Genomic DNA, 14435 nt, shown 5'->3' on the forward strand with positions numbered 1-14435 from the left:
TTCTGCCCCTACCTCTTCTTGATGTTAGTTTTTATAGTTTTATGGAATAATAGAAATTTTAGTAGGTAGAATCTCTCGACTCCTTGCACAAAAATGACAAACTGCAAGTCACCTCAAGAGCTCATGTGTTTCAGCCAGAATCCCACCTAAAATCCACAACAAACTTGTGGGAGGGTCCATCTGTTCTCAGAAATCTCCAAGGAATGGAGTTCATCCTTCCTCAGGGCCTTGCTTCCTTTCTCATAACCTTCATTATCAAAGAATGTTTGCTGATGTTTAACATGGGAATACATCTACTTCCTCTGTTCTGTCGCTAATGGTGATACACAGGTGGCCATCTCTTATTTGTTTTGTTAACGCCTTATAAAGCTACCGTGTCATTCCTCTGCATTCTACTTAGGCTAAATCATCTCAGTTCTTTCTTGTTTGTGATACTTTTGGGGGCACAGAACAAGCTAGCATTTTAGTTTTGTTAAATTTTTGTTTGGAAACTTTAAAATGCATCCCGCTCCCAGGTTAGAGATCCGGCTTTTCCATGTAGCTAGCAGTTACTGAGTGTCTGCTGTGGGCCAGCCACAAGGAAAATCAAGGCCATGAGAACTTGAGTCCCATCCCCAATAGCTCACAGTCCAGTGGGGGCAGCTAAAGCTAGCTCAGCTTCCTGCTATGGAATATGATAGGAATATTTCTTTCTTTGAGAGAGAAAGTAACAGAATAATGCAAGCAGAGAGTGGGCACTGAGCAATGAGGTAGAGCTTGAGGGCTCCAGGGAAATGTCACCTAGAAAAGGTAGAGTGATCCCTACAACAGGCTTTGATAGAATTTTCTGAGAGAGAGGGGTAGGCAGACAAGCTAGGAAAGAGATATAATGGTTGAGCCTGGAAAATTGAGCTAGTCTGCCTAAGTGGTGCCTCGTTAGGCTCAGGCAATTGGTATGTGAGAGGCAGAAGAGAGTATGAGGAGCACCTAGGTAGCCAGAGGAAGGAGGCCAGGTTCATGAGAGCATGGAAAACTTCCATCTGCTTATTGTTTACTCTAAAAGACTTCTACTTATTTTAAATAAATTCTTGGAGATGTTTTTACAAACAGGAATCCATGCCTCATATCTGAAAGCCTTGGTTTTCTTATCTGGAAAAGGAAACACTAAAGTGCCCTTCAGTAATAAAATTCTTACTTCTGATCTCAAGATAATCCCAGCTTTCCACTAAGAAGAGTACCCTAGGCTCATTGATGTTTGTGACAGCAAATGTATGATAGTGATATAAAAAGAAGAGGCATTTTCCCCCCTCTCTTCCTTTTAAAATCTCAAATTGTCGTTTAAGCATCTTGCCCAGTACTTATTCCACGTTGCTTTCCAGTTTTGTAAGAGGATACCATATTGTGAGAAGCAGTGAGAAGTCATCCTTGCCTTCTGAGGGCTCTGATAGACCTGAGATCCCAAGACCAAGAGCTTGCTAGCCATTTGAAGAAGGATGGAAAAGAAACTGTAAGGAAACTTTAGTGAGTAGATCAAGAGTAGAACTCAGAGCCAGCTCAGTTGTTTTAATGAAGTAAAGTTTACCTCTACCTTGAGAAACCTTTTCATTTAAAACTAAGCAAAAAATAACAGAAAATGCACCATGTGCCTGAGAACACTGTGAGGATTGTATATAAGCATGTTGGGTGCTCTGGGACTTTTGTGAGCATGTTGGATAAATTTACTCTTGTTCCTTTTTATTATTTATTAATCAATACTTCTCATGTTGATTTTACCTTCTGAACAAAAACTGATAGAAATATTTCAGAGGATATTACTAAATATTAGTTAATCTATTTTTTTTCAATTACAGTGATTTGGGTATGAAACAGATGATCTCATCCATGATTCATCTTTTATAAATTACCAAATACATATGGAGATTTTTCATTTTTCTTAATTTACTAAATTTAGTTGAGGAACATAAAGGGGAAAATAATCAGCTTTATGTCTTTTTCATAAAGAACCTGGAAATGCACTTTTTTTTTTTTTTTTTTTTCAAATTCGAAGGACTAACGGATAATATTTTGGTCCTGGTACATTTGATGTTATGATAAAATCCTGTAACTATGGGAACCTAAAAGAATGGCATCAAATGTAAGTTTATTGCCCTCTTGTGGCAATTTGTAAGAATGGCTATTTCTTTTCAAAATCTTGTTTTGATCCAGCCTTTTAAAATTTTAGTTCAATTGACCTATAATAAGTAGGTTCTAGCTGTAGGTTTTTATCAAATATATACTGTATGTGGATTCAACGCACTTACTGGAATTTATACAAATATAACAAAGGTGTCAATCCTCAAACAAAGCAATAAAACATATACTTTTCAATAGTTCAAGAATTACTAATGGCACATTGTCATATAGGGAGCCAGAATCTTCTAGACATATATGGTGTCAGAATTTGCTTTCTTTAAACTGTGTATCATGATGTGTAACCCCAATAAAAATCACTTATTTTCACATTCAACACTGATGTAGCAAAAGGAAATGATACCTTGTATTTAAACAAAATAATCTGCTGCTTAATCAGCATAGCTCTGTGAACTTTGGCAAAAGGTGATGGTTCTGTGCAATTTTCTAGGTGAATCTGGCCAGTTCTCAGGAGCAAAGAGAATGTCTACTGTCGCATTTGGTCTACTGTTTTGAAAAGGCTTCCCTCTTCTGATTCCTTAGACATGTATTCTCAGTAATACCTTAAAAAGTGCATCTGTTTGTCTTTAAATTCGAAATGCAGTGTCATCCAAATTCAAAAAGTGTACTTTGGTTGAAAACCTTACAGATGTGAGAGTAGAAGTTCTAAGGGTATATGAAAGCAGAGGACATGTGGAAGATGTTACAGTAGGAATGAAAGAATTTGGAGAAGCAGAGCTAGAGGCCATTATAATTATAGCTCAGGGAAACCAACTGATTTCACTACGCCATCAGTGAGAGATAAATACTATTCTATGTGCAATAGTGGGATCTCATGCAGCATTTCCGTAGAACACTGAAAAATGACACCAGAAAACTGCGCCTAGTCCCTTCTCAGATGCCTGAATGATAAGACACATTTCTTCAGCATCATAAGGAGCTTGATCTTAGTAGAAGGACATGTTCTCCTAAAACGAGTGGCCATTGGGATCTCTCTGGGTGGGAGCTGAGGCCATATGTAGGTTCAAATACCCTCCGGAGAATTCCTCAGTTGGCTGATAGTCATCTCCGGCCTAACAGATCAAAACCCAACTTCAGATTTATGCTCTCCTCCCTGCATCCTGCTTCCATGTGCTCAGCCCCTTCTGTCCTTCCTGTGGCTTTTCCCATTTTATTAAATGGCAATTCCATCTCACCAGCTGCTCAGGCTAAAACCTTGGCGTTCTCACTGACATGACTCTCTCATATACTCCATTTCAAATCTGCCAATAAATCCTATTGGTTCTACTTTTGAAAAGTACCCAGAATTTAACCAGTTCTCACCATCTCCACCAACGCCACTGTGATCTAGGCAAATACCATCTTTTTTCACCTGAATTATTGCGATAACTTCTCCATTTCTATTATTGCCATCTGAAAGACTATTGTAACACAGCAGTTAGGGCAATTAATTTAATATTTAAGAGCGATTGTATTTCCACCTGCTTAAGCCCTCATAGTGGCTCCACGTGTCTCTCAGAGTAAAAGCCACAGCCCTCAGGAGGTCCCGTCTCATGTGGCCCCACTCTTTCTCTGATCTCATGTTACGGTTCTCCCCTCACCCACACCCTCCTCCAGCCACACTGCATTCTTGATGTTCCTGGAGCACACTTCGGGTTCGAGTCTGACATGCTCTCTGCACAGATATCCTTATGGCTCATCCCTTTACTTCTTTCAGATCTTTGTTTAAATGCCATCTTCTCTAGAAAGCCTTTCTCTGAGACTATATAAATCAACAGTCTTCTCTCCCTGGTCTCTACAACCAGTCCTCTGTCACCATTTATCACCCATAACTTCCTTTGTTTTCCTCCCTAGAATTTTTCACCATCACATGTATATTTATTTCGTTGTTGATTGTATTTTTTTGTCTGTCTACCCTAGAATGCACATTAGAACCATGAGGGCAGAGCATTGGTCAGTTTTGTCCACTTCTGTATCACAAGCACCTAGAGCAGTGCATTGTAGGTGCTTATATGTGTTGTGAATGAGTGAATGGATGAAGAGGCCGCCAATTGCAGATGGGCAGTTCAGGAACCAATCTGCCTGGGCTCTAGTCCTGCCTCAGTTCTTCCTGGTTATGTAATTTGGGCAAGTTACTTCATCTCTTTGGGCTTTCCTTCCTTGTAAAATGAATATAGGCAAGTATATGAGTGTACCTCCCTCATACATTTCCACAGATGAGTAGAAGATTAAATGAGTGTAAAGTGTTTAGTTCATGGTAAGCTGTTGGAATGTGTCAGCTCTTGTTACGAGAGCATCTTCCAGGTGTGTGGTAGGTAGGCATTTCTCAGGATAGTCCCTGACAGTCTGCATCAGAACCACCTGGAATCGTTTAAAATGCAGCTCCCTGGGCCTTAGCCAAGAAATCTGAGGAAGGCCCTGAAAGTTTCACACTTTTGCAAGCTCTCCAGATGAACTATTTGCATATTAAAGTTTTCGAATTATGTGTTGGAGGGAGGATTAGAGAATGATAATCCTGAACCTGGGGACACTGCTGCTTATGGGAAGTCAGAGGGATGGGTCTTTCCCTCTTAGTAGATGTGTGTGTGTGTGTGTGTGTGTGTGTATGCACACATGTGTGATATGGTGCAGTGTGCATGTGTATGTGGGATGTATTGGGAAGCATGTGTGGTGTGGTGTGCAATATGTGGTGTGTAATCTGTGTGATGTGATATGTGGGGAATGTATATGTGGTGTGGTATGGTATGTGGGGAGTGTGTGTATGTCTGTGTGTGTATAGTAGGTGGTGTGTATCTGGTGGTGATGGATGGGACTGGGAAGTGAGTGTTGAAAAGTAAATTGGTCCTCTGGCAGCTACTGATTTTAAAATGATCTTGTTCTGAGGCAAGAGTTGATAGCCATGCCTAATTATTTTCTTGTCCTTGGCAGTGGGATGTTCTATGATGGGAACCACACCTATCTCATTGAACCAGAAGAAAATGACACCTCTCAAGTAAGTGCTCCCTCTGTTTGCTGTGGCAAATGTAAAAATTTATATTGGGAGCTTTTCCTCTTCATTTTTCCTCCTCCTTTTGTCTTTATTTTATTTTTATAAATAAAAATATTTTTATATATTTTAATATTTTAAATATTTATTTTTATAAATAAAATTTTTATTTCTTAGAGTCAGGATAGTAAATATAAATATATACATATATATAATTAAATATTGAATAAGTCAAACTCACAAGGTATTTTTTTTTTAGCCTTTTACTTTGTGTATTGGAAATTTCTTCTGAGGTGTTCTGAAACCTCCATTTTTGTTCTGTCTCCACCTTCATGTGCTAGGATTTGTCTTAGTTTGCTCAGGCAGTCAGAACAAGATATTGGAGGGCTTAAATAACACAAATTTATTTTATCATAGTTCTGGTGCCTGGAAGTCCAAGATGAAGATGCTGGCAGGATCCATGAGGGCTCTCTCCTTGGATTGCGATGGCCTCTTTCTTGCTGTGTGCTCACATGACAGAGAGATAGAGAACTGTGGTGTCTCTTCTTCTTAAAAGGGCACCAGCCCAACCCCACCCTTAAGACCTATTTTAACCTTTATCACCTTCTCTTAGGTCCTGTCCAAATACAGTCACATTGGGGAATTTAGGCTTAAGCATATGAGTTTTGCAGGGAGGACACAGACATTCAGTTTATAACAGACCAAATCAATAGATACGTAATTTTCCACCTCTCTTTTGTTTCTAGAGTTCAGATTTTTCTATGTTGCCCATTGTCTGTAGGGCCTTCTGCTGATGAAATGTAGAGAAATCTAAATTTTTTAAATTATTTGATTTATTTTAGTTGAAATATTCATTTTCCACAAGTGAGAAAAGCATTGAGTTTATATGGTAGACTTCAGAGAAACATAATACACCTCCATTCTAGCTCTGTGCAGGCAAATATTCTTCCTTGGGTCATGGAACATTGTTCAAACACTTAGGCAAGTAATTTCTAAAAATACACACTGTTTTGCCACCCATAAAGTGCAGCTATTTGTATTGTATTTTACTTTCTGGATGCCTATTGCTGGCTATTATATCACTTTACCTGGGAGGTGATTTTTTTTTTTTTTACAGCAATATCATGAAACTTGACTGTTTATGACATTTGGGTTTTTTGTTTGTTTGTTTACTAGAAAGGAGCCAGAAGTAATTATTTGAATGCTCATTAATTTTTCTTAGATGAAATATGGCTTTTTGTCTGTTAGTTTGTCACAGAACTTGTATGATATTTGAATTTTTGAGCAGGATCCGTTTGAGCATCTACTTGTACCTGTCATCCTACTCCCTGATACTAGAAGAGTGTTAGCTCTGCAGTCCTTGCCTAACAAAAGTTAGTTATCTGCCTCTTAAAGTGGGGCAGGGATCCATGGAAAGGAATCAGTTATAAAAAGCATTAGTCCATTTTCCCAGATGTCTTACTCCTCCTTGGGGGAATAGGTTCATTCATTTATTTTCCATTACTACAGGCTTTGGCTTCTCTGTCTGCAAAAGCATTTTGTTTCTAATAGATCTCTCCAGTGCCAGGGGAATCCAGGAGCAGGAGAGGCTTGTGTGGTGGCTCCTTGCCTTTTCAAATCCAGAAGAGTGTGTAATCAAGCTAGGATTCTTTTAGGTGTCTTAGTTGCTTCAGCTCTCATTGCTTGAGGTTGGAGATAACTGGTCATTCCCACGTGCTTAATCTCTGTTGTTTGTCTTCTTTCAGGAGGATTTCCATTTTCATTCGGTTTACAAATCCAGACTATTTGAATTTCCCTTGGATGATCTTCCATCTGGTATGACATTCATATTATGATTTAAAAAAAAGTCAACTTTAATAATTCATTTTAATGCTGTGGAGCTTATCTCTATGTGGAATATCCTTAGCTCATGACTGCTCATAACAATTTTAGAGAAAGTGACAGCAAGTCAAGGACATCAAGAGGGAGAATAAAATGCCAACTGACCTCATGTTTGTAGTGGATGAATTTGGAAAGATAGAGCTTGAGCACATTGAAAGACTTTTTAAAATTAGAAAAATCAGAGTAAGGTATTTCTGAAAGGAGAAATAAGTTAGAGCAAAAATTGGACTGCATAGACAAAATATAAACTTCACTTTTGATGAGATACTGATTCTGTAAACAGGGATGAACTTGTAATCATTTTCCCATTTGTTTTCCTCATCTCTTTTTGCCTCAGCATTTTAAGAAAGAATGATTATAGATTAATGCGTTTTATTTTTATTTTTTAAAAAGGATTCATTTATTTCTTTTAGAGAGGCAAGGGGAGGGGCTGAGGGGGAGGAAGAGAGAGTGAGAGAATCTCAAGCAGGCTCCTCAGTGAGCATGGAGCCCAACTCGGGGCTCGATCTCACAACCCTGAGACCTGAGCTGAAACCAAGAGTTAGATGTTTAACTGACTATGCCACCCAGGCTCCCCTAATTCTTTTTATTATGTGTTTTTTTTTTTTTTTTGTAGAAAATAGGCTTTCCTTCTCATATGTGTTTGTTTACAGGCACATTTATTTATAGTTGTTGGTTTGAGCTGCTTCCAAATCTTCACATGACAAGTAGGGCAGCATACTTGTACTTTCTCCTCAGTAGTGGAGCAGTGATTGTATAGAGTGCATTTGCCTCTGGCTATATAAGACTCATTGGCTTTCTCCTTCTGAAGGTAGCACATACTCTGAATATCTAGTGTGGAGGGGCTTCCTTTCCTATTTAGTGAGCCCTATGGCCTTAGTACATTCTAATTTTTAATCTCACTTTCATCTTTGCTACAGCTCTGTGAGATTGATAGAATTATTTACATTTTACAGAAGAAGAAATAGGCTTAGCTAGCTTGTCTTTTTTAGGGTCCCACAGCTAGCTAGGGACTGAGCAGGGGTTTGCATTGTGCCCCTGTAAGAATGTGTGCTGGGAGAGAAGCAGAGGGAAATGGAGGAATCATCCGGCTGAGAGCATATCCTAAACTACTGCTTAGGAAAACCACTTAAACATTTTCATTGTTGGGGCAGCTGGCTGGGTCAGTTGGAAAAGCATGTGACTTCTGATCTTGGGGTTGTGAGTTCAAGCACCACAATGGGTGTAGAGATTATTTCAATAAATAAAAACTTTTTTTAAAAAAGATTTTGTTTATTCATTCATGAAAGACACAGAAAGAGAAAGGCAGAGACATAGGCAGAGAGAGAAGCAGGCTCCATGCAGGGAGCCTGATGTGGGACTTGATCCTGGGATTCCAGGATCACACCCTGGCCCGAAGGCAGACGCTCAACGGCTGAGCCACCCAGGCATCCCCAATAAATATAAACTTTTAAGGAAGTTTACGTGGTCTCCTCATTGGAAAATGAAATGAATGTCTGCTAATGCCCCTTCTCTGAAATAGATTTGTAACTCCTTGATCTTCTGCACTTCTTTTCTCCTGCTGCCAAAGGGATTGGGGATGCTGTTTTATAGAACTCAGTATTTTGAAATATCTGCTAATAACCATAAAGATGCTCTTACTTTACGCAGATACTTTAGACTGTTCCTTCAGTTATCTTATGAAACTTTTACAATCCCTGTGATGGAAGGAAAGTAAATCATGACTAGCTGCCTGAGAATAAAGCTACAATCTAATAGGTCTTACTGGAAGCAATAAACATTAATTAAAATTTAAAGTAATAAATAAAAATCCCCCTAAGGACTTTACTGTGATTGAATCATACAGTTGTTTTGTTTTTTTAAACTTTGTTCAGGGTTTCTTTTCCACAGAATCTTTAAAGATAACATGACAGTTTTGCTGTCATTAAAAATAATTTTGAACATCTTCTAAAACTCAGATCTGTCTCAGTTAGTTTCTGGTTTCCTTTTCTTATCAGAAATTGGCACATTTTTAAGAGTGTTACTTTTCTTTCTAGATGCTTGGATTTATTATGATAGGTTAGAAAAAATTCTTGTGAAGCTTAAGAATAAACTTGTTTATTTTAGGTTTAATAAAGTTTTCCTGGGTCTTGGGTTATCAGTACCCTTGTCTTGCTGTGCATTATGTATTTCCCAGAGAGAATAGAATCAGGTGTTCCCCAAACTTGTTTAACTGTGGAACCTTTTGTTTTATATGACACATCTCTTGGACTAGTTTCCCTAAGAAAACATTTGTTTGTTTCCTTCAGACCCCTTAGCACAGTCTATTTTAAAAATTACTATAATAAAATATATAAATCTTGTATACCATTAGATGAGTTTTGACACATGTGTAAGTCCTTTGGTGAGATTTGGCACATTCCTATCACCCCAGTACCTTCCTTTGTGCCGCGAACCACCCGCTTCTGCAGTCCTTTTTCTGCCCCCCCACCATTGTTTAGCTTGTTTTAGATCTTCATGAAAATGGAATCACACATTGGGTTCAGCTTCTTTTGCTTAGCATATGCCTATGAGATTAGTGTTGTCAGAGGTAGCCACAGTTTATTCTTTTTAATTATTGAGTATGTTCTGCTGTTTGAAGATACCACAGTCTTTTTATCCATTTTGTTGATGGATATTTGGGTTGCTTCCAGTTTTTGGCTGTTATGAATAAAAGAACTCTATAAACATTCTTATAAAAATCTTTTTTGTGGACACATGTTTACATTTCTTCTGTCAAATACCTGGCAGTGGAATTACTGGGTCTTAAAGTTTGTTTGTACAATAGTGCTCTCAAACTGCAGAATGTATCAGAGAATCACCTGGAAGCTTGTTAAACACAGACCACTGGATCCCATGTCTAGAGGGTTTTTTCAAGCCACTTAATTGAGATATGAATGACATTAGAGAAAAGCTGTACATAATGTATACTTAATGTATACAACTTGACGAGTTTGGAGAAAAGTGTACATCCCTGAAGTCATCACCATAATCTATGTCATTAACTCTAAAAGTTTATTTCCACCCTCTTTATTATTATTATTACAGTAGTAGTGGTAGTGGTAGTGGTGAAGAGTATACACTGTTAGCAAAATCTATACATCATAGTATTATTAATTCTGGACATTCTGCTGTACAGTAGACCTTTAGGACTCATTCATCTTGTACAACTGAGACTAATTTGTGCCTTAGACTAATACCTCCCTGTTTCCCCCTTTTCTCAGCTTCTGGCAACTATCATTCCACTTTCTGCTTCTAGGAGTTTGACTATTTCAGATTCCTCATATAAGTGATATCATGTAGTATTTGTCCTTTTGTATCTGGCTAGTGTCACTTAGCAAAATGTCCTCCAAGTTCATCCATGTTGTCACAAATTGAAATATTTCTATTTTTTAAATTCTGAATAATACTTTATTGCATTTAATACCACGTTTTCTTTGTCCATTCATCCAATTATGAACATTTCGGTTGTTTCTATATCTTGGCCTTTATGAATCATGCTGCAGTGAACATAGTACAGCTATCTCTTCGAGATCCTGATTTCAGTTCCTTTGACTGTATACCCAGAAATGGGATTGCAGGATCATATGGTATTTCTGTTTTAATTTTTTGAGGGGAACCTTCATACTGTTTTCCACAGTGGCTGTATCAAATTCTAGAGTTTTTGATTAAATACATCTTGGATGGGTTATTAGAGTTTGCATTTCTAACAAGTCCCCAGGTAATGTTGCCACTCATGTATAGATGGTACTCTGAGAACTACTGTTGTCTGAGAAATTGCTGAACCTTTTTCTAAAGTGGTTATACCATTTTAGACTCTCATCAGCACTATATGGGAGATCTAATTGTTTCACATCTTCATTGGCATTTGGTGTGTTATTCTTTAATTGAAAGTCAGTAGGGAAAGGCTAGATTGGCTATTCAGAAGATTCTTAATAAGGAATATGATGGTATTTATAGGAGAAATATGAGAAAAATTTTGAGATAAATTAGAACAGGAATAGTATTGAGATTTTAAAAATTTTATTCATTTATGATATATTTTTAGTATTAATATGAACACAATTATTTTGATTAATGTTCTACATTATCTTTAAGTGTAACATATATTATAAAATTTATAGTAACTGTATAGTTATTTATATAATTTATGTTATTTATATTAATTATTAATAACTATAATAATTGCTAATAGTTAATAACTGAAGTATTATTATATAATTTATATTAGGATGGGATAGTAAAACTTTGATTGCCCTATCTGGAAGAAACCTGGCAAATGCACTACGTTAATTTATTTTTATTTCCTTTTAGAATTTCAACAAGTACACATCACTCCACCAAAATTTACTTTGAAGCCAAGACCAAAAAGAAGTAAACGGCAGGTATGTATTCACAGGTATATTCTATGATGTTTTGAAGACACTGGCAACTGCCATTCGTTTAAATCTATATTAAATCTCTATAGGAAGGTTAAGTATTAGTTCAGGCATTTGTCAGGCTGTAGTAAACAGTAAGGTGACAGATCTGTAGGAGCAGTGAAGGAGGGCCATATTGTTCATAGACTCAAAAGGGACTTGGGATAGTGATGCTAATATGGTTATGGTTATTCATCATACAGATGGATTATGGCCCATGCAGTGGCATCTTAGGTTCTTTCTATCAGGCCTCTTTCCTTTCCTGGGTTGTACCACATCATGGAGCCTATTTGTAAAGATACCCTCTTAAGAATGAATCCACCAGGTTTTAAAGCCACAAAATGCTATTGTCACACATAAGCTATGTTGGAGTCTGGGATGTAAACTCAGGATGTCAGCTTTATGAATGTTCAGCAGATCTTGGACTTAGCAAAAATAATTACTTGTGTGATGCTTTACACCATAGGTGTAGGTTCTGTTAATCTCCTTTGCAGGAAAAAAAATGATATCTTTGAAATATGAAGATAACTTGGCTAGAAACAGAGCTGGGAAATGGTTTAGGTGAAATAAGAGCTCCAGTCATTAGAATACCATATGATTTCTCTCATTTGTGGAATCTAAAAAGTAATGAATAAACAAACAAACAAAAAGCAGAATCAGACCTGTAAATATAGAGAACAAACTGATGGTTGCTAGAGGAAAGTGAGTGGAGGGGATGAGCAAACTGGGTGAAGGGGAATTGGAGACACAGGGTTCCAGTTAGGAAATGCATAAGTCATAGGAATAAAGGACACAACACAGAGAAGTCAGCCATATCGTAATAGTGTTGTTTGGTGACAGATGACAGTTACCCTTGTGATAAGTACAGCATAATGGATGGAGAAGTTGAATCACTAAGTTGTACATGTGAAACTAATGGAATATAGTGTGTCCACTATACTCAAAAAAAGGAAAGGAAAGGAATGAACAGAACTCTGGTTATTAGAATTAAGATACCATATATTATGTATGTATGTTGGCATAAAAAAAACACAAGCTGGGGATCCCTGGGTGGCGCAGCGGTTTAGCGCCTGCCTTTGGCCCAGGGCGCGATCCTGGAGACCCGGGATCGAATCCCACGTTGGGCTCCCGGTGCATGGAGCCTGCTTCTCCCTCTGCCTGTGTCTCTGCCTCTATCTCTCTCTGTGACTATCATAAATAAATAAAAATTAAAAAAAAAAAAAAACACAAGCTGAGAGAAATAGACCTCTATTAAGATTTCTAGTAAGAAACCAGTTATCTGGGCAGCCCGGTTGGCTCAGCGGTTTAGCGCCGCCTTCAGCCTAGGGTGTGATCCTGGAGACCTGGGATCAAGTCCCACATCAGGCTCCCAGCATGGAGCCTGCTTCTCCCTCTGCCTGTGTCTCTGCCTCTCTCTCTCTCTCTCTCTCTCTCTCTCTCTCTCTCTCTCTGTCTCTGTCTCTCATGAATAAATAAATAAAATCTTAAAAAAAAAAAGAAACGAGTTATCTTCTGTTTAAAATATTTTTAGTAAGTATGAAATAAAATACGTGTATAGGGTCATTTCTAGTGTCAGTAATAATTACTTTTTTTTATTGAGGCACAGATACCTGTGCCTGGCTCTGTTCTAAGAATTTTAATTGTATTTTTTTAAATTTTTATTTATTTATGATAGAGAGAGAGAGAGAGGCAGAGACACAGGCAGAGGGAGAAGCAGGCTCCATGCACCGGGAGCCCGATGTGGGATTCGATCCGGGGTCTCCAGGATCACGCCCTGGGCCAAAGGCAGGAGCCAAACCACTGTACCACCCAGGGATCCCAGAATTTTAATTGTATTAACACATTTCATCCTCATAAAAATCTTATGAGGAAAGTATTATTATTATCCCCTTTTACTGCTAAAGACATTGAAGTGTAAGAACTTAAGAACCTTGTCCAGGGTTATAGTGAGTTATTCAATGGTAGAGCTCAGATTCTGACTTGGAAAGTCTGGTCTCAGAGAAGTGCTTATGACCACATATGCTTTGTATACTGCCTCTCAGAAAGCTTAGTGTTCCATGAATTGCTACCACAAGCTTTATATATTTTGTGAATATATGTATATACTGAGGGCTAGTTAAATAAATTAAGATTGCCAAAAAGATTAATTTGAAATAGTGTTTATTTTCATGAATTATGAGATCAGAGAATAGGATAGTTTTCTTTTAACACGTTCCTTGAAGTTGGTCACAAACATCTGTGATATCCCATCATTTGAAGGCAGACAAACACTGGATTTCTTTATCTGAGACAGCTGTCTGCCCATGATGGTGAAGTGCTATAAAACTGTATGGCTAGTATAGCAGCTCTCTGACATTAAGAAAATGTTGAGTCTTGTTAGAAAGTCTGCTGTATTAACTGGTAAGGTTCCGGTCTCTTCCACAATTACAAAGCAGATACTATCATCCTAGGCATTGTTTTTTAAAAAGGCTCGTGTCATTGGATGCAGTTTATATTACCTCTTGGTTTCCAGACCGAGAATTATAGACTATTATTCCTTTTCACCTTGGTGTAATACGGGATTTGAATTTTTAAAAAAAGCTTAAAAGTTCGGAAATGCATTTAGTACTGAAACAAAATCCATGTGGCAGCAGGTTTTGTTTATTTTAAATGCATCTCTCAAAGCAAATGTTCATGTATTGATTTAGGTTTGATTGTATACCCCTTCACAAAAATAGCCATTGGACAAGTGAATAAAAAGATTTACTGAAAAAATGTATATCAAAGCATAGAGTAATGGAAAAATTTAATTTTATAGATCTTGTTAAAGATTATATTATAGACGAACTTCAGGATACAAAGACACTGCCTTAGTGTCTCCTACCGTGGCATCCACTGATCATGATTTTGAAGGTGGAGAAAATTCAATATTGAATAGACAGATATATTATAGCTGTACTAGCTAACCCAGAACTTCCTAGAAGCTCTCAAAACTATCAGAACAA

The 14435-nt window shown here is 37.6% G+C and overlaps 1 protein-coding gene across 20 annotated transcripts in view; it reads left to right on the plus strand.

The window, feature by feature from the left end:
* ADAM22 (ADAM metallopeptidase domain 22) overlaps positions 1-14435 on the plus strand; it is a 224354-nt gene that overhangs the window by 142087 nt on the left and 67832 nt on the right. For all 20 annotated transcript variants that reach the window (XM_038556711.1, XM_038556716.1, XM_038556719.1 and 17 more), the window contains 3 exons: positions 5077-5140; positions 6880-6949; positions 11348-11418. In XM_038556711.1, the coding sequence (XP_038412639.1) occupies positions 5077-5140; positions 6880-6949; positions 11348-11418 (205 nt within the window). The remainder of the gene's footprint in view (positions 1-5076; positions 5141-6879; positions 6950-11347; positions 11419-14435) is intronic.

This window comes from Canis lupus, chromosome 14, assembly GCF_011100685.1.
Source record: "Canis lupus familiaris isolate Mischka breed German Shepherd chromosome 14, alternate assembly UU_Cfam_GSD_1.0, whole genome shotgun sequence".
NCBI classification, from domain to species: Eukaryota; Metazoa; Chordata; class Mammalia; order Carnivora; family Canidae; genus Canis; species Canis lupus.